This window comes from Myotis daubentonii, chromosome 1, assembly GCF_963259705.1.
Source record: "Myotis daubentonii chromosome 1, mMyoDau2.1, whole genome shotgun sequence".
Classification (NCBI taxonomy): Eukaryota; Metazoa; Chordata; class Mammalia; order Chiroptera; family Vespertilionidae; genus Myotis; species Myotis daubentonii.
The window spans coordinates 62828830-62849044 of record NC_081840.1 but is presented as its reverse complement, the minus strand read 5'-3'; the positions used below and the strand labels follow the sequence as shown (position 1 = coordinate 62849044).

Below are 20215 nucleotides of genomic sequence, written 5' to 3'. Positions count from 1 at the left end.
GTCACCTGCTTCCGGCCGGGTGCTCGGTGCGCAGGCCTTTCCGGCCCGGGTGCAATTCCTACCCCGCTTTCCTCGGCCAGGTTCCTGCGTGTGCCATGGCTCCCGACCCAGGCCCCCTGCCCGAAGGGCCTATCTTAAAGATCCTACCCGTAGATACTCGGGACCGGGGTACCCAGCGTTGCCGCCTGGGCCCGGCAGCCTTCCGTGCCCTGGGCGCGCACTTGGGCTCGGCGGTGAAGATCTCGCTGCCGGACGGCGGCTCCTGCCTCTGCACCGCCTGGCCACGGCGGGACGGAGCGGACGGGTTTGTGCAGCTGGATCCGCAGTGCGCGAGCCAGGGATCGGCGGCCGGGACGCCGGGGTCCCGGGGGAGCCTCAGCCTGAGCAGCATCCGCCTGGTGCCCTGCCCGCCCCTCCGGCGCCTCGTCGTGTGGCCGGAGTTGCGGGAGCGGGTGGGCGCGTCCCGGGTCCCGAATCCAGCCGCGGTGCTGGAGGCGGCGCACGAGCTGCTGAGGAACCGGCCGGTCTCCCTGGGCCACGTGGTGGCCGCTCCGCCCGGCGTCCCGGGCCCGGTGGCCGCCTTTCACATCGTCAGCGGGGCGCCCGCCCCGGACCCGGCCGGGCGGGTCACCCCTCACACCGTCATCAGTCTCAGCGGGGCGCCTCCGTCGAAAACGCACCCGCAGCCCGAGGTCCCGCTGGGGGGCCTTTCGGAGGCGGCCGACTCGCTGCGAGAGCTCCTCCTTCTGCCGCTCCGCTACCCCCGCACCGTGGCCGCGCTGGGACTGGCAGTGCCCCGCGGGGTGCTCCTAGCCGGGCCCCCGGGAGTGGGCAAGACCCAGCTCGTGCGGGCCGTGGCGCGGGAGACGGGCGCGGAACTGCTGGCGGTGAGCGCCCCCGCGCTGCAGGGCGCCCGGCCCGGGGAGACGGAGGAGAACGTGCGGCGGGTGTTCCAGCGCGCGCAGGCGCTGGCCGGCCGCGGGCCCACCCTCCTCTTCCTGGACGAGGTGGACGCGCTGTGCCCCCGGCGGGGCGACGCGCACCAGGCCCCCGAGAGCCGCGTGGTGGCCCAGGTGTTGACGCTGCTAGACGGCTTCAGCGGGGACCGCGAGGTGGTGGTGGTGGGAGCCACCAACCGGCCAGACGCCCTGGACCCAGCGCTGCGCAGACCTGGGAGATTTGACCGAGAGGTAAACGGGCCCGGCCAGTGACCCCATTGCCCCCGGAACCTCGTCCTCTCCTGGCCCTGGTTGGCTTCCCCGAGGCCTTTGCCATTTAGGTTTGGAACTCGGTGAGGCTGGAGGGGGAGCTCTTTGCCGTGCAAAGAACACCTTGGTTCTCTGTCCACATGTGGTCTGCAAGCAGGACGTGTTTCTCCAGGGTCACATTGTTCTGAGAAGCAAGGTGCTCATTAGGGGACAGTTTTGTTGTGCAGAAGAATACTAATCCGGTAATACTTTTCAGGGGAAGTAGGTTTGCTTACAGGCGCATTACACTCTAATGAATTTAGAATGAGAATTTAAAGTAAAAGGATAGCCTCGAAATGTAAATGTGATGAAATGAAAGGGTGAAGTCAGGGAATAACGAAATCGGAGCAGATATAAACTCATCTGGGTTTATTCCTTGCCTGTGAGGATGCCAGCGTCCTATCCTGAGTTGCCAAGGAAGGTGGAGTATTCAAAGCTGACCTGTCTTATAGGCTTCAGTCTTAAATTTTTTTTTTTAATTAAATCTTTATTGTTCAGATTATTACATTTGTTCCTCTTTTTTTTCCCCCCATAACTCTCCTCCTCCCAGTTCCCGCCCCACCCTCCGCCCTCACTCCCCACCCACTGTCCTCATCCATAGGTGCATGATTTTTGTCCAGTCTCTTCCCACATCTCCCACACCCCTTTCCCCCCCAAGAATAGTCAGTCCATTCCCTTTCTATGTCCCTGATTCTATTATAATCAACAGTTCATTCTGTTCATCAGATTATTAATTCACTTGATTCTTAGATTCACTTGTTGATAGATGCATATTTGTTGTTCATAATGTGTATCTTTACCTTTTTCTTCCTCTTCCTCTTCTTAAAGGATACCTTTCAGCATTTCATATAATACAGGTTTGGTGGTGATGAACTCCTTTAGCTTTTCTTTATCTGTGAAGCTCTTTATCTGACCTTCAATTCTGAATGATAGCTTTGCTGGATAAAGTAATCTTGGTTGTAGGTTCTTGGTATTCATCACTTTGAATATTTCTTGCCACTCCCTTCTGGCCTGCAAAGTTTCTGTTGAGAAATCAGCTGACAGTCGTATGGGTATTCCCTTGTAGGTAACTGAGTTTCTTTCTCTTGCTGTTTTTAAGATTCTCTCTTTATCTTTTGCTCTTGGCATTTTAATTATGATGTGTCTTGGTGTGGTCGTCTTTGGATTCCTTTTGTTTGGGGTTCTCCGCGCTTCTTGGACCTGTAAGTCCATTTCTTTCACCAGGTGGGGGAAGTTTTCTGTCATTATTTCTTCAAATAGGTTTTCAATATCTTGCTCTCTCTCATCTTCTGGCACCCCTATAATTCTGATGTTGGTACGCTTGAAGCTGTCCCAGAGGCTCCTTACACTATCCTCGCATTTTTGGATTCTTTTTTCATTTTGCTTTTCCGGTTGGATGTTTTTTGGTTCCTCGCATTTCAAATCATTGACTTGATTCTTGCGCTCCTCTGGTCTGCTGTCGGGCGTCTGTATAATATTCGTTATTTCAGTCCGTGTATGCTTAATTTCTAGTTGGTTCCCCAATATAAGATCGAGGGTCTTATTAGTTTTCGTGTAGATCTCATTAAGTTTATCGGCAGCTTCTAAACAGTTCTTGAGAGACCTTAAAAGTGTGGTTCTGAACTCTATATCTTCCATTGACAATTTTGTCCTGTTTCTTTGTCTCCGCATTTTGTTATGCTTCCTTGGTGCACCCCCTAGTGGTCTTTGTTTGCAGTCTTATAGTTAAATCTTGATTGTTGTAGCTAATCCCAGGGAGGGTTTGACCTCCAGGCCAAGTGGCTATGAGAATCAGCTGTGTCAGCAGTGAGAGAACTTCTATCCTCTAGGGAGGTGCTAATCTAGCCTTTGCCTGAGGCTATCCGGCAAATGCCTCTGTGCAGGGCTTGGGTGGGGCGGGTCGCACAGGATCAACAGGGTGGGCCGGAGAAAGCAGTTATGGCGGCTCTCAGTCCTGTCCCCAGGGGCTCTGCCTGAGTCCCAGCACCCGCTGCAAAGCTCGGAGAGAAAGCTGCACTCGCTCTGACCGAAGCCAGACAGTCCCGCTTCTGCCGTTTGAGTCTGGGTCCCTAAAGACTCGCCCGGATCTGGAGCTCAGAGTCTGTGACTCCCTCCCGATTGAAGACGCCAACCGCGCCCTCCGCCGCCAGCCCGCTCCGCGCACTCCGCACCTCAGAATTTGACTTCAGCACTGCGCCTCCTCTGAGTGTCCGTGTGCGTTTCTCTTTCCTCCTAGTTGTAGGACTTCCACTCAGCCAGCGTTCCTGTGGTTCTGGGTGATGTCCCATCCGTTTTTTGGTTTCACTTTGGAAGTAGTTGTTCAAAGCAGCAAACTCTGGCGTTAACCTATGCCGCCATCTTGGTTCTCCCTTCAGTCTTAAATTGATTCTTGATTTCTATTCAGTAGTTTGAATAGTGTTTAGTTTAAGTGATGTTTGAACTTTGTGGTAGGATTCCAAACTGACAGTTGATAATTGCATACTTTTAGCTTAATTTGGTCTGAACTTGAGTGGATTTTGTCCTTTCACTAACTAATACTACTTTCCCAAATCAGCTCCGTAAGGACTGGGCCCTAGACTATCTGGTTTATTGTTGTATCACTGGCCCCTAGAATTTGGTACGGTCTCAAAAATCACAAATGAAAGTTTGTTAAATGACATGTAATTTTCATTGTGCAACTTTTTAGCCAGTGTTACTCTTCTGGAAAATTAGGATTTTCATGTGTTCAGAATCTGAGGTATGCTTAAGAGTACATAGTAATAATTCCTAATTTGCTCATTAAATTATTGTACATGTTTGTGAGGATATAAAATAATATGTTAACCTGGCAGAGTGGCTCAGTTGGTTGAGCATCTTCCCAGACACCCAAAAGGTTGTGGGTTTGATCCCTGGGAAGGGTGACACTAGATGCAATCAGTGGATGTTTCTCTCACACATCCATGTTTCTCACTCCCCCCCTCCCCCCGCCTCTTCTCCTAAAATCAATAAAAATATCCTGGGTGAGTATTTAAAAATAATAATATTTGAAACTACAAACATTATTTTTTGCTTTGCATATAGGTTATCATCGGGACTCCCACATTTAAACAAAGAAAGGCAATTCTGCAGGTGATTACTTCTAAGATGCCCATCTCCAGTCAAGTGGATTTGAGCCTCCTGGCAGAAATGACGGTTGGCTATGTTGGCGCAGACCTGACCGCACTCTGTAGGGATGCTGCCCTACACGCTTTACTTCATAGTGAGAAGGTAGGAAACTGACCTATGACCATGTATGTTAATTTTTTACTTTATTTTTTTTATTTTTTTTTATAAATCAAACTTTTATTATGAGGAGCTGGCTGTACAATATCTAAAAAGAAAGTTAAGGTGAGGGAAGCAGATGACTACTTCCTTCCACCCAGCGTGTGTGTGTGTGTGTGTGTGTGTGTGTGTGTGTGTGTAGAGAGAGAGAGAGAGAAGGTTGGCAGATGTGTGACAGCATCAAGGGGCAGGCTGAGGCGAGCCAGATCCAGGGGGCTGGGAGCCATTAGCCTTTGGAGTCCCTGGAGCTGGAGGAGGGCTATCTCCAGCTTCCTGTTTTCCCCCACAGAGGGCACTACCCCCAAGTGGGGAAGGGGCTGAGGATTGGGGAGGGACTGGGGAAGGGTGGGAGGTGGGGCCTCCTTTGCCGTCCCCTGTTGGGGGAAGAGAGACCACTATGTACTTCTGGACACTGCCTGGGCCAGAGGGGGCGGTGCTGGGGGGTGTAGGTGTGGCAGTGGAGACCAGCTTGACAATGGGCTGCACACTGGGGACCGTGGTAGCGACAGGAGAGGTGGTGGTGGAGCCTTAGCCAGGGGCTGAGGTGCTGAGGGACAGGACCTGTTGGGTGGATGAGGCACTAGAGGACGATGACATTACAATAAACTTGGTGGGAGGAGGGGAAGGCTGAGGTGGAGCAGCAGCTCGTGCAGACACCAGTGTCTGGACGGGCAGTGCAATGGAGCCAGGGACTTTCAGCAAGCCAGGGGTCCGAGGGCCAGGTTGAGGGGCCTGAGAAAGGGTCAGCGTGAGTCGGGGCTGAGTGATGGTCAGAGTGGTCCTGTTGACCTGTTGAGCCTGCAGAGCAGCTTGAGCCCGGGCCTTGACCACATGGGAGCAGAGGAGGGGTCCAAGGGACCCAAATGCTATCTGATAGGCATCCTGATTGTCAGGTGGTGGGCGCAGCTTTGCCAGAACAGGGGCACAGTGCTTCAGGAGGAGGCTCTGCACGTGGTCAGCTCCAATTCGGTCAATGTTGCTTAGCACAGGGCCATCCAGGACACTTTGGATCTGCTCCCCCTCCTGCTGCAGCCGTGGCAGAATCAGAGTTTTAATCACATCATGTCCCAGCTCGGCCAGACCTGCAATGGAGCCGTAACGTGTAGTCCATGGAGTCTTATCCACCCAGCTCTTGGTGAAGGTCTTGGTGATCCGGGACTGGATGTTGTTAGTGGTTGTGCTGAAATGCTTGCAGATCTGGGCCACCAGGCGGGCAGCAAAGTCCCGGAGTGCCCAGTGATTGTCCACATCTGGCCTCAGACACAACTGTCTGCTCACGATGCAGGTCATCACAGCTGGAATCAATTCATGCATGTATTTTTCTAGATACAGCGTAGGGTTGTCCATCAGTGCCTTCACCATGCACATCAAATAGATGAGCAGGGCCAGGTTGTTGTGCACCACGTGCACACGGACCCCCTCTGAGATGAAGGTGCTGAACCGTGGCAGCAGCTGATAGAGCCCTGGGCCTGTTGCGATGCTCTGAAGGGCTTCCGCTCTCTTGGCTTCACATGCCCCCACACAGGCTTCAGCGATCTCCTTGTAGCACAGTTGCTGCTCCACAGACAACGCATGGATACTTCCGGGCTTTAATCGAAAAGGGCCCCGCTCTAGGAGGGGTGGTGCCTTCTTCTCTTTCCCTTTGCCAGCAGCTGGAGCAGCCCCTTGACCTTTGCTTTTCAAGGGTCCATCTTCCTCCTGGCCTGGCTTTGCTGACTTCAGTGGTTCTGGGGCCTCAGCCTTCTGCTGCTCTTTGGGAGCTGGAGATGGATTCGCTGGGATAGCTGGCTGGCAGCCTTCAATGCTCAACCAATGAGCTTCGAGGCAGACGTCCAGGGGCACCCGGGGCAGAGGGGTATTGATGATGTCACTCAGGTCAACCTCCTTCTCCTCATAGAAGTAGAGTTCCTGGCCCCCACCAGAGGCGAACCGGAAAGGAAGGAACTCTTAAGCGTGGAACTCTCAATGTTCTTTAGCTTCAGTGCATAGTCACTGTCACTGGTGGTGAGCTTCTGCCGCTTCCCCATGTGCATGATGTTTAAGGCCTCCTGTGCAATCTCCCTGATGTGGTAACTGACTTCATCTGCCAGCAGCTGACAGGTTTCCTCCTGAATCTGGGCGATGCCCATTGGTTCGGCCACCACCTTCATTGACTCCGAAGGCAGCACAGTATTGCTGAGCTGCAGCTTCTTCTCCTCAGCCATTCTGGAGCTCTTCCTCCCTCCTCTGAAGGATGATGCCCCAGGGTGGAGAGATGGGAGATCTGCCGCCAAAGCGCTGCTCACTCGCCAAAGCGCCCGATCGCTCGGCGCTCAGCGCCATGTTGGCCCCGCCCCCTCCCCTATGTTAATTTTTAAAATTAAGATAAATTAATTTGGGGGATTAAAAAAAAAGTAGTAAGTACATTTTCTTGGGACTTTTGATACCTTCCACAGCTGTTTCTTACATATATTTTTAACATTTGAGAATATACTGTAGCAATGATGCCCCTATAGCCTTGAAAAAGCAAGTGTATATTTCCTAAAAACAAGAATTTTAACCAAAGTATAGTGATCTGTTGGGGTCCAGCCCCAGCAGGTCCAGGGGTTCCCAAAGGTGTGGATGGAGGTTAGGGTGTTTCTTATCTCCATTCCAGGGAGTAAAGATTATGTAGCTTAAGTGTGATTGTTCATAGTTAAAGTGATTAACTACCCACCTGGCACTTAGTTAAGGGGTTGTATTCCCTCCCTAACTTCAGGGAAAAATCCCTACCTGGGGAAACAACCTTTCTTGGAGAGGTGACCCTGGTTAAAACACATAACTCGAAGAAGAGGAGCAAACATATTAAGCACAGTATGCCATATACGCCAGGTCCCTTGAAACATATGCTGTGCAGATGTTTCTTCCCTGCAGCGACTGTGTCAAGCAGCAAGGATGGACCGGCTTCTGGCAGTGAGCAAGATGAGGAAATTAACACTGACACCATACTTTTACCGAATCTATATAGGCTCTATCCAAATGTCACCATTTGTCTCACATTTCATATAGAGCAAAAATTTAAAAGGAAAAGCGAAAATATTACTTTTAATCCAGGATTACACACTGCATTTAATTGTCATGATTTCTTAATCTTTTAAAATCGAACCATTTTTCAGTCTTTCTCTTATGACTTTAACTTTTTAAGAGTACAGGTCAGTTATTCCGTAAAATACTCCTCAGTTTGACTAATGTTTCTTTATAATTTGACTCAGGTTTTGCATTTTTGGCAGAAATATCAAATGATACTGTGTTCTCATTGAATCTATTAGGTAACTTTGATTTCTTGGGTAAGGTGGTATCTCTGACATTTTTCCACTGTCATAATACTGTTTCCCTTTCTTATTAATAAGTATAGGGAAAATAACCGTTTCTAACTCAGGAAAAGATTGGGCACCTGTAATTTTTTAAAATTTTGACTTTGACATTCAAATCTTTAATTCATGACTACCTTTCTTGAAAATATTTAGAATATTAGCTTAAATGCAATAATTTTTAACATTGCAGATTGAGAAATCTGTTTACTTTGTATGTAATAAGTAATCCTGAATTTCTAAAACCCTTTAGAGAAAAGTTAATTTCAGCATACTGAAGATTTGGGACAACGTTTATAAATTTCTGTTGTAATGGTAACATTGTCCTTTGATCTTATAATTTTGAAACCCAATTTAAACTATAAAAGGATGACTTACCCTAAAGTATCTCTTTACCTAGATAATTTGTATCCTTCCTTATTTCCTTTTCATATACATTTACTCTTACACTGAAGGAGGGGAAGGAGATATATGAACTTACGTCCTCATCTTCTGAGTTTGAACCAAAATTGCTTGAAGATTTAATGACAAATCCCAGGTGTAAAGGTGTATTTTGCCTTTTGAGGGGATGAAGAGAAGATCAGGGCATGGGAAAGGAGATGTACATTTAGGATTCCTTTGCTTTGAGGTTCCAGGTTTGACCTTAAGCACCTTGGCTTAGGTGTGCCAGCCAGCTGCTGTCATCCTAGGGTGCTGTTTGAGGAGGGGCCTGCCCAGGCATAGTTACCACAGGTGATGGCTGAGTTCATAAACAACCAGGGGAAGTGGAAGAAAGAAAGAAAGGCAAAAAGGAAGAAGGGACAGAGGCATCTGGCTCCATCTTTTCATTCTTTCCCCCTCCAGGCAGCCGAGGGGCTGGTACTGCCTCTGTCTGTGCCAGGGCAGACATGGGACACATTAAAGTTGTTCACATTGAAGTTCTTATTAAAAGATGAGAAATACAGTTTAATACATGCACTTATGCATACAGAGGGAAAAGAATTTTATTTGCCTGAGAGGATTATGAGAAGCAAGTGAAATAATGTAGGTGTTATCTAAACATTAGTATTCAGGTACCCAGCATCTAACACTGCCAACCAGTTAAAAATTATTTAATAGTGTTCTTTATAAGAAATTAAACAAGATAAAAAATTGTAAGGAAAGTAAAGATTGCCTAAAATCTTTCCCAGAGATTATAATTATTGACATTTTTTAAGGAATGCTGTTCAGAATTGCTCTATACATATATATTAATTTACATAATCTTACATAAATGGGATAAAATAGTTATTGAAAATGGGAATTTTTGGACAAATAAATGTTTAGAATTTGACATAAGGGCAAATACTTTAAAAAATACAGATATTACAAGTAGAAATATGAGTTTTTAACTCTAACAAAAAACTTGCTTCACTAGAATGATTAAGGAAATTGCTCTTCGAAATATAATCTTAGAGTAAATATGGACTTTCTTAGGATAACATAAAACCTAATAGCCAAAAATGAAATGATAGAAAAACAGTCTAGGAGAATATAGGTAATAAGGTATGAACAGGATTACAAACAGCCAAGAAACATGAAAAATTTTCTTTAAAGATTAGTCTCTTTCAGTTCTTAACTTTCTATTTTGAAATAAATAAAATTTTAGGGAGAGTTGCAAGACAGGTAACTTCTGCTAAATCTTTTATCCAAATCCACCAGTTTTTAACATTTTGCCTAATTAGCTTTATCATTTCCTCTTTGTGTGTATGTATTTTTTCTGAATCATTTGAGGTTGGGTTGCATACATCATAACCATTATCCCTTAATATTTGAATGTCTGTTTCCTGACAACAAAAGTATTTTCATACATGACTATAGTATGGTTAAGTGTAGTCATTATATTCTGGGAATTTAATATTGATACAAAATGTTATCAATTCTACAGTCCACATGCGGATTTTGGTAATGGTTTCAATATTTTTAGCATTTTTTTCTTCAGTAGAGAATTTAATTCAGAATCATATATTACACTTAGTTTTTACTTACTTTTAGTCTTAAACTCCTCCATGGCCTTCTAGTTTGTGAGTGAGATATTTGACATTGACATTTTTTAAGGATGCGGGTCAGTGATGTTACAGAATGTCTCTCCGTTTGGGTTTGCCTAATGTTGCTTCATAGATTCAGGTTATGCATGCCTGCTGGGAATACCACCTTATGTTATCGTGTGCTCTTAGGGTAGCGGAAGATTCCCACCATCCCTCACTGGTGATACCATTAAGTAGTGACTGATGTGATCGTCCAGTCCAGGTTCTGTCCAGTGTCTCACTATATAGCTGCTATGTTTCCCTTTGCAACTAGCACATCTATGAGGAGACGCTTTGAGATCATGCAGATATCCTGCTCTTCATGAGACTTTCCCTCCCCTAGATTAGATTCCGTTCTTGCTCAAAGAAGCCTTTACTGTGATGGTTCCAAAAAGTGATTTTCTAGTTAAATTTAATTAGCACAATTCTGAGTCTCATTTCCTCTGTCACATTGGGAGGAATTTACAAGTTTGGTAATGTCCAGAGCCGGAGAGGTATGGGGAGAACAGCAGCTAAGTATTCATTGGTGCAGCTTTGAGGACAGTCTGGTAATAGCTGCCACAACTATAAATGTGCACACACTCTTAAACCCTGTCATTGTGCTTTGAGGAAATTACAGAAAATACTTGATATGTAGAAGTGAGGCAGAAAAAAAGGAGTGAGGTAGAGTTCTGTTAGTTGACATGAAAAGATTTCTAAGTTTTAAAAAAAGTACAAATATGTGTGGTGTGATCTCCCATTTGTGTTATCTGTTTGAAAGGATATACTTATTATTATAAAACCTACTAGGAATACACAGGAAGCTTGACATCCCCAGGGATGATTGGTTGGGGGGAGTGGTTCTAGTTTTTTTGTACCGTACATATAAATTTCTTTATAAAATCCAAAAGAAGATAAAAAAATGTAATTATTCCAAAAATCTCACCTCACTTTTGGTTTGATTGTGCTTTTTTGGGTGTTTTTCTTCAGAACCAGGACAGTCCGATGATTGATGAAACAGACTTCCTTGAAGCTTTTAAAAAGATTCAACCTTCATCATTTCGAAGTGTCATTGGACTGATGGACATCAAGCCTGTTAGCTGGGAAGAGATTGGTGGCCTTGAAGATGTAAAACTGAAGTTAAAACAGGTGAGATGGAGAATCTGCTGAAACCAGTAGAATATTACAGCTTACATGTAATGCCTTTATGATGAAAACGTGCTAGCCGAAACGGCTCTTGCCACCATCACTATTTTGATCCTCACATTTAAATCCAGCCATCACTTTTCAGTCCTTATTTAATTGGACTTGTATAGGCATCAAATAGTATGTTTCATATTTTGCTACCTCATCCTCTTATTGTTTTTTTCTTTAAGGAGTTTATAATCTAGAACAGGGATCAGCAAACTTTTTCTGTAAAGGACCAGATAGTAAATATTGTGGGCCATATAGTCTGTGTTGCAACCACTTAACTGCCGTCATAGCACAAAAGCATCCACAGTTAACTGCCGTCATAGCACAAAAGCATCCACAGGCAATGCATAATGAGTACTTTTGTTCTGTCGAAACTTTATTTATGGACACTGAAGTAATACAATTTTCACATCATAAAGTATTCTTTTGATTTATTTTCCAAGCATTAAAAAATATAAAAATGATTTAGTTCGTGGGCTGTACAAATACATAGGTGGTGGACCTCACTTTGCCTAGGGACTGGTAAAAGCACAACATTATAGTAAACTGTATGGCCTGGAGAGCTACTTGATCTGGTTCTCACAGTGGATCCGTTGAGGGTCACAGCTCTCCAGACCCTCTTGCCTGCATTGCAGGTTCAGAAATGGATTTTGCCAGCTTACCTTCTGGTGATCCTGCCATAAGGAACTAGGTTTCTCTACACATACAAAGCCTGACTTTCCAGTGTAAGTATCCATTATCACTTACTCATCTTAACTAGGAGCTATGGATCTACAGCGTCCATGATAGACACATTTGTAATATGCCCCGCTTTTTGATCATCATCATCACTTAATCTTCACAAAACATGTGAGAGATCAGCCATTCCTTCCTGTTGAAAACTCTTCAGCTTTGAGATGTTAAGCTTTCCTGCCTTCTTGAACACTCCTTTCCCGTACCTTCAATGTCAGTGCTCCAAGCTCCCGAGAGTCCTTTTTTGCATTCTGCGAGTGAGTTTGTGATCTCGATGTCCAAGGCTCCAACTGTCCCCTGAAAACTGTTAACTCAAAAATCTTTATATCCTGCAGACGGTTATTTTGATTATCAGAAGTACTTAGCTGCCTGCCTACTACATAACTTCCAGGGATCTCAAACGTAGCTTGTTCAAAGTTCAGCTCATCAATTCCACCTCCACACCTGAATTTCCTACCTCAGTGAAAACAGCCAGACACCCCATCCCCAAGTCAGAAACCTGTCTTCTAAATGGTCATGTCATGCATGCACATACTTCCCCTCTGAATTTAGAACTTAGTCCCTGTGTAAAATACAGTTACATTTTATGTTTTAAATCCATCCCTTCCCCACCATCTCCACTTCCTGTGACACATCCAGCCTTATTATTTTGTAGTTTGAATTAATGCAGGAGAATTTTAATTGGTTTCCCTGCCTCTAGTTTCATTTCCTTCCAGTCCTTTGTCATTACTGCTTCCTCAGTGTTGCCTAAAACTTTTAAGGCCCATTGTGATCTGACTCCTCCTTCCATGTCAACTCTATTGCTCCTTGCTTCTCCCATCCTCCCCTCTGTTCCTGCTTACTGTTGGCGAGATGAATTAGTTGGTTTCGTGTCTCTCTGTATGTACTGTTTCTTCTCCATGACCTTCTCTGGCCTGGTTGTTAGTTTACAAGCCTGTCTCCCCAGCTGAAATATGAGGCCTAGATATGGAGGTCTTGTCTTATATATCAGTAGTTAAAATACATCAGTAGTTAAAAGCTTCTGCTCTTGGTCTGCACTCCCTAGGGTCAGTCTCAGTTCTGCCTCATTAGCAATCAGCTCTGAGAAAGTTACTTAACTTTTCTAAGCCTGGGTTTCAACATCTGTAAAATTATGATGATAAAACTATCTACCTACAGGGTAGTGAACCTTTATTTACTCTCCAGTTAACATTTATTGAGTGCCTACTTTGTGAAGGTGTCATTCTAGGTGCTGGGGATTTAGAGGTGAAATTGGCTTATAATGTAGCAAACCAAACATGGAAAAATAATAACTCATGATAGTGCACGAATAAGTGCTCCAAAAGGAAAGGAGGGCAATAGCATAGAATGACTAGGAGGAGGAGGGTCTGCTTTAACCCTGGTGGTCAAGGAAGACCTCTCCAAGGAAAGGACATTGAGCTGAGACCTGAATGATGAGGGGTGTCCACACAAAGACCTGAGGGAGAGTACAGGCAGAGAGAATAACAGGCTAAGGCCCTGGGGTGGGAATGAACTGGGTGATAGTCAGGTTATGTAAGGCCTTGTAAGCAGTGGTAGGTAAGGAGTTTGGATCGGAATGTATTCTAATTCTGATGGCAAGTCGTTGAAGGACTTTAAGAAGGCAGTGATGTGACCTGACTTAGGTTATAAGATCCCCAGCTGCTGAGTACGGGTGCCTGAGAATTGTTGAAGGAATAGACGCATTTACTGAATTATGTGATGTTTTATTGTTACAATAAAATGACTGTCTCTTTTTGTATACGTAGAGCATCGAGTGGCCTCTGAAACACCCTCGTGAATTTGTTAGGATGGGCCTGACACAGCCCAAGGGAGTTCTCCTGTGCGGCCCCCCTGGGTGTGCTAAGACCACCCTCGTGAGGGCCCTGGCCACCAGCTGTCATTGCTCCTTCGTTTCAGTGAGCGGAGCTGATCTCTTTTCACCTTTTGTTGGAGATTCAGAAAAACTCTTGTCTCAGGTTTGTTGGTTTATTTTCTCCACATAGTTAAGTTTACTTTTGAATTTTCATTTCATGCCTTAAGGATAAACCTTTTTAAAAATGTAACAGGCTTTTTATTCATTACTAGAGGCCCAATGCACGAAATTCGTGCAAGGAGCTCGGCCCTCGTAGCCCTGGCTTTGTTCAGAAGGTCGTTCAGCTGTCTAGTCTAATTAGCATATTATGCTTTTATTATTATAATTTAGAAAAGTTATGTATTTGTTTATAGAAAATATAGAAAAATATAAATAAGAAATACTTCATAACCCCTCCACCTACATTAACATTTTAGTGAATTTCTTTTGTCTTTTTATTTGCTTGGGCAGGAGATATATGTGTATCTTTATTGTGATTTTTTTTTAATGTAACATCACTTTTAAAATTCCATAATATTAAAAATAATTTGAAAACATGATTTTTAACCCTTACATAATATTCATTTATTTATTTGTTCCCCAATTTTTAGGCATTTAGAATCTTTCTCTTCTTTTTACATTGTAAAAATAGTAATGTAGAAAACACATTCATCTAGGTAAGGCATCATAAATAGCTTTTTAATATTTTTATTTTCTTAACAAAAGGTATTTCAACAAGCAAGAGCAAACACTCCAGCAATTGTGTTTTTGGATGAAATTGATTCAATTTTGGGTTCTCGATCAGTCAGCAAAACAGGATGTAATGTTCAAGAGAGTGTTCTTTCTGTTCTTCTGAATGAATTAGATGGTGTTGGACTGAAAACTATCGAGAGAAGAGGAAGTAAATCAGATCAACAGGGGAAATACAAGGAGCTGAACAAGAATGAAGAGGTATTTATTAGCCAGATTCCACCAAACCTTCAGGCCCACATTAAACAGATCTACACGAGCTTGTCCTGAGCTGGCTCCATCTCAGAGGCGGAATTATATTCCTGCCATTAGGCTCTGTTAGGATATTTACAAAGCTGGTAAACTTGTGTTGTAGCTGGCAGAGGTGAGGTAAAGGTGATAATAACAGCTATATGTGAATGTGAATTTTATTGATTGTAAGATTTAGAAATGTAACTTTACATATTGCTAATAGAGAAGGGATTTTCTTTTTATATCTATATATATCCTAATTATATATATCCTATATATATATATATCCTATATATATCCTAATACCGAGTGTCAATCCCTTTCTAAATTTATTTTTTGTTAAAGCGGATTTTCCCCCCCAATAATCGTAGTAATTGAAAACTTTGTTTCCTTGAGGAAGGGGTTTCCTTGGTTATAATGAAGTTAAATGACCTTTCTCCCTTCCGAGTCTTCCCCAGATAGAGGTTGATGTAATAAATAATCAAATAAATCCCTGACATAATTTTTCTTGTCTTTTATTCTTTTCTTGTTATTACTTATTTTCCATTTTTAAAACTGTCCCATAGAAAGAAAGTCACTTATAGCTCCTTAGGCCATATGCTACATGAAATGTTCTCATCAGATTTCATAGTGCATGAATTATTGTATAGCGTCTTATAGGTGTGTTTATCCAGCCTCAGCTAAAATACTTGCTAATATAGGGAACTCATTGCTTTGAGAGAGCACATTAGTGTTGAACTACTCTGATTATTCAGTTCAACACATCATTTTACATGCTTAGTGTGTAAGGCCACGGCCTGGCTGCTTTTAGGTATTTCTTATTTGTATCCAGGATTTACATACTTGCAGCTTATAAGGGTGGTCATATTTCTGCCTCTGGAAATAAAATTAAAAAGTAAAGTAAATCTCCCTCTTTAAGGATGAGAGCCACAGCTTTTTCATAACCACACATCTCCATGTGTTTGTCATATGCTTCTGTCTTTTTAAGTCATCTATTTAAATGTAAACGTTCGCTGATGCTCAGGTGCCCTCAGATACCAGGTAGATGTTTTCTGCTATGAAGTAAGACTTTTCATGGAGAAAAGTTCCCTCACGGTTGGCCACCTCCTTCCTCATGTGTACAAGTAGCTCTTGGATTAATCATTTGTTTCTGGGGTACCTTGATACCGAGAAGGTAGTCTGGATAGGAGGTATAAGCATCCCAGTCCCAAGAAAAAGATACCCCTATTTAAAAACAAATGATCCTTCTGATTTGTAATTTAAAAAAAAAAATACATTGAATAATTAACTTTATTTCGTGTTGTGTTTCTTCAGGTAGAGTTTGAAGAAGTTTTTAATCGAAATGTCATGATTGTTGCGGCAACAAATAGACCTGATGTGTTAGATGATGCCTTGTTACGGCCTGGAAGAATAGATAAGATTATTTATATTCCACCTCCAGATGAAAAGGTAATCATTGTACACACTTGCTCTGTGTGAACATTCTTAACACACACCAGTGTCTGAACTCTGAGGAGACTGGCAGAATTGAATCCCAAACAGAATATGGGTGTACATGGTATGTGTTGTACACTGGATTCTGCATTCTTCCTGCCTTTCAGTCTGCTTTTTCTGGGTATTCCGGTGCTATTTTCAGAGAAACATAAACCTAAAAGTAAGGTAGTTACTTCAGTGAGTTAGGTGAGTCTACTCATCATTATTTTTCAACTAGAAAGGAGGGACTGTAAAGTGGTACAAGGATTTTGGAGCTTATATGGGTGAGCATCCTTGTTTTACATGAAGAAATCTGAGATTCTGAGATTCCATAATGTATTCACCGCCAAAGAATGAGTGAATTCGTTGCCGTTAACATCCAGGGCCATTGGCAGGGAGTGGTGAAAGACACGGAGAAAGAGTTTTTTCTCTTCCTTGGGCCTTTATCAAGTTTTGAAGGGATGAAAAAAATTTTTTAAATTTTTAATGTCTTATGTTTTTAAGTTGTGTCTGACAGTTCATGTGTTTACTTTTAAGCATGTCTGATGGCACTGTTTATACCCAAAACAGAGATTCATCATGCCTCTTAAAGAGATATATCTATGGTTGGCTATTTTAAAAGTCAACTATAAAAATACTAAAATTTTATGATGTCATTATTTTTACCATTGTCGTATGAGCCATTGATGAGTTAATCTTTCTTACCTCTTCAGAAGTGATTCTTATTGTTTAATTCAAATACACACACACACACACACACATATTTGATAGGAAACTATAACTTGAAATGTTTTAATATAGCATCTATCAAACATAAATATTATAAGGTTACAAACATATTATATTTTGTTCCAGGGCAGGCTTTCTATTTTGAAAGTCTGTACAAAAAACATGCCAGTGGGACCTGATGTTTCTTTAGAAAACTTAGCAGCAGAAACCTGCTTTTTCTCTGGAGCTGATCTTAGAAACCTCTGCAAAGAAGTAAGTTAATTGGTGAAGAAATCTATGGTTCAGAACATGTCTTCCTTGATCTTCATTCACTCGGTATTTACTGAAAGACGTCTATGTGGCAGGCACTGGGCAGGGTGAAACAGACAGATGCAGCCCTGTTCCTATAGAGTTGATGGGCTGATGGGGAGTGTGCAGAGAGGCAAGTCATAATACTAATTGGCGATTGGAAATATGTAGTGAGTTGGGGGAATTTAGGGTGCTTTGGAAACATCTAGGAAGAACACCAACCCAGATTGGGTGTTATAGAAGGCTTTCTGAGAGAGGGTATGTGTAAACTGAAATTGGGAGGATGATGAGGGAGTAGCAGGCTAAAGGAGGGAAGAGCAGTGTTTGAGGCAGAGGGAATAAAATATGCAGACAATTGGAGATAAATAATGACGTTATTGAAGAGGTGGACAGTGGCTAGATCACTCAGGTCATTATAAGACATGTTAAGGCATTTAGACTTTATTTCTAGGGCAAAAGAAGCCATTGTCCAGTTTTCCCTTCCCATGAATTTTGTTCATAATTTTTTTATTAATATTTTAATTTTATTGTTCAATTACAGTTTACATTCAATATTACTTGTATTAGTTCCAAGTTAGACATTATACTTTACAAAGTGGTCTTTTCGATATTTTCAGGGCACACCTGGCACCATACATAGTTATTGTAATATTAACTGTATTCCTTGTGCTGTACTTTACATCCTTATGACTGATTTGTAACTCCCAATTTGTTCTGCTCGATCCCTTCACCTTTTTCACCCAGTGCCCCAAACCCCCTCCCCTCTGGCAACCCCCAGTATGTTCTCTGTATCTATGAGTCTATTTCAATTTTGTTTGTTCATTTATTTTCTTCTTTAGATTCTGCATATAAGTGAAATCATATGGTATTTTATCTTTCTCTGACTTATTTCACTTAATACCCACTAGGTCCATCCATGTTGTCACAAATGGTAGGATTTCATTTTTTATTTATTGTTGAGTAATATTCCATTCTATGTGTGCACTGTAGCTTTTTTATCTACTTGTTCTCTGGATGGGCATTTGAATTGTTCCATACCTTGGTTACCTATATATATAAAAGGCCAATATGCTAAGTGCCCGACTGTCCAACCAGTAACTCTGACACACACTGACCACCAGGGGGCAGACACTCAATGCAGGAACTCCCGTGATGCGCACTGTCCATTTACAGAGAAATGGTACCGTGGACCTGGCGTCCATAAAGCAACACTTGGTTCCCCCCAAGTGGGACACAAGCCCCGCCACCACCCTGGAGTGACAGCCCACCAAATAGCAGCTGATGCTGCCGAGACCCCATGGCGCAAAATGTGGCCCACAGCCCAGCCCAGCCTGGAAATGGTGGCTGTGGGTGCTGGGTAATGACATCATGTAGCAACGCCTGGCTTCCTCTCCCTAGTGACTAGCCTCCTTGGAGTTCCTTCAGCCCAGAAACATGACACTTTATACCCAGGTGGAAACATTTTACAGTTTAACCAAATGTCTGTGACGCGTTTTCCCGTGCCTCATCTCATTTGATCCTCACAGAAGTCCTGGAGTAGGTAGATAGGAGACTCAGTAGAATCCTATTTTCTTTTCATTAGCCGGAAAACAGAGATTTAGAAAGCTTAGAAACTTGACCCGACTGAAAAGAAGTAAGAAATGGTGGAACTTGAAAATGACTTCAGGTTTTCTCACTGTGTAGAATATAGTCAAATACTGCTACAGTTAAATATTTTACCCTTTGTTCTGTCTGCGTGATCTGCAATAATAATATGCTTCATGTTGATATTTACTGCTGTGTTGCTGACAATTACCTGAAAGAGAAGTTGGGGTGCTTCACTGGGCTGGAAAAGGTTTAGCAAAATCAGAAAGCTGGTCTAATTAAACAAGTTCTATATAGACCATATATAAAAGGCTAAGTTGACTTGTACATGCACGATACATATAAAGCTCTTGCTGGTGCCAGTCGCACGCATGTGTTTCGATCTGTCATTGTTGATCGTGAATTTGGTTGACACTTCTATTATAGAGCGAGAGCGAATAGCGATATTAAAATATTTCTTCTAATTAATTTCCTTTCAATATGCACAAATTCGTACATCGGGCCACTATTTATTAGTTATAAATAATGCTACAAGGGACATAGGGGTGCATATATTCTTTCCATAAACTTCTATAGAATATAACATTCAGAAGGATGCACAGATCATAAGGCTACATACAGTTCATTGAATTAACATAAAGTGAACACACTTGTATATCCATCACTCGGGTTAAGAAAGAATATTAGCAACTTCCCAGAAGCCTTTCTTGGGCCTTCCCACTCTCTATCCCTAAGGAAAGCACTCCTGAACATTCAGGTTACTGCTATTTTGCTATTATGAAATATGCTGCTATGAACAATCTTGAACATGTCTATTGGTATACATGTGTATATATGTATGTTTCATGTATGTATATATCTATAAAGAGAATTGTTGGGTCATAAAGTATGTATTTGATCTGTTCCTTTATGGTCAGTGCTGTGTCCTGTTTAGAAACTCCTAGTCTGAGGTCAAGAAGATAGTCTTTCATCTTTAAATATGTAAATGGGCTCATAATGTATATATTATTCTGCAATTTGCTTTTTCTTTTTTTCCTATTTAAGGCCAGAGTTTAATGTAGAAGAAAAGTTCTAAGAGGACTTTCAATCATTAACTTTTTAGCTTGATGTTCTTATTGTCATGGATACTGGAATTCTATGAAATATGACTGAGATTTTTGCATTCAGACTTTATATATTACAAAACAGAAATGGAGCAACTTATCTCTTATTGTCTCTTATAGGCTGCCTTGCTGGCTCTGCAAGAAGATGGACTAGAAGCAACCACAGTGAAACAGGAGCACTTTCTCAAAACCATAAAACTTATTTCAGAAACAAGGATTTTCTAACTTAGAGGATATTTAAAAATTACATGCCTACTCAAGTATCAATTAAAATGTGAACTTGCACTATAGTTTGCAAATTCACTTTTAGGGTTTGTATATATGGTATTTCCTGTAAATAAAAAAATCGAACAATCTTGTGCCTGATAAGCCAAGATTC

At 42.7% G+C, this 20215-nt stretch overlaps 2 protein-coding genes across 3 annotated transcripts; one reads left to right on the top strand and one right to left on the bottom strand.

The window, feature by feature from the left end:
* The first annotated feature begins 18 nt into the window (after positions 1-18).
* On the top strand, positions 19-20191 carry AFG2B (AFG2 AAA ATPase homolog B). Of its 2 annotated transcripts, XM_059702442.1 has the most exons (8): positions 21-1190; positions 4308-4493; positions 10891-11049; positions 13593-13802; positions 14405-14629; positions 15974-16108; positions 16988-17113; positions 19957-20191. In XM_059702442.1, the coding sequence occupies exons 1-8, from the start codon at positions 96-98 to the stop codon at positions 20059-20061; spliced, it is 2241 nt and encodes a 746-aa protein (XP_059558425.1). In that variant the 5' UTR covers positions 21-95; the 3' UTR covers positions 20062-20191. The 2 variants fall into 2 exon arrangements, with proteins under 2 accessions (XP_059558426.1, XP_059558425.1); XM_059702443.1 differs by lacking the exon at positions 16988-17113 and having other exon boundaries at positions 19-1190.
* On the bottom strand, positions 4537-6825 carry LOC132237799 (transcription initiation factor TFIID subunit 6-like). Its single transcript, XM_059702444.1, is given in 2 exon segments — positions 4537-6508; positions 6511-6825. Coding segments are annotated over 2 exon segments (2022 nt in total). The 5' UTR covers positions 6752-6825; the 3' UTR covers positions 4537-4727.
* Positions 20192-20215: the final 24 nt, after the last annotated feature.

Excerpts from the sequence above, each read along its gene's own strand:
- AFG2B (XM_059702442.1), top strand. The coding sequence starts at position 96 with ATGGCTCCCGACCCAGGCCCCCTGCCCGAAGGGCCTATCTTAAAGATC. Across the intron at positions 4,494-10,890 it reads CTTTACTTCATAGTGAGAAG|AACCAGGACAGTCCGATGAT; the intron begins GTAGGAAACTGA and ends GTTTTTCTTCAG. Across the intron at positions 11,050-13,592 it reads TAAAACTGAAGTTAAAACAG|AGCATCGAGTGGCCTCTGAA; the intron begins GTGAGATGGAGA and ends TTGTATACGTAG.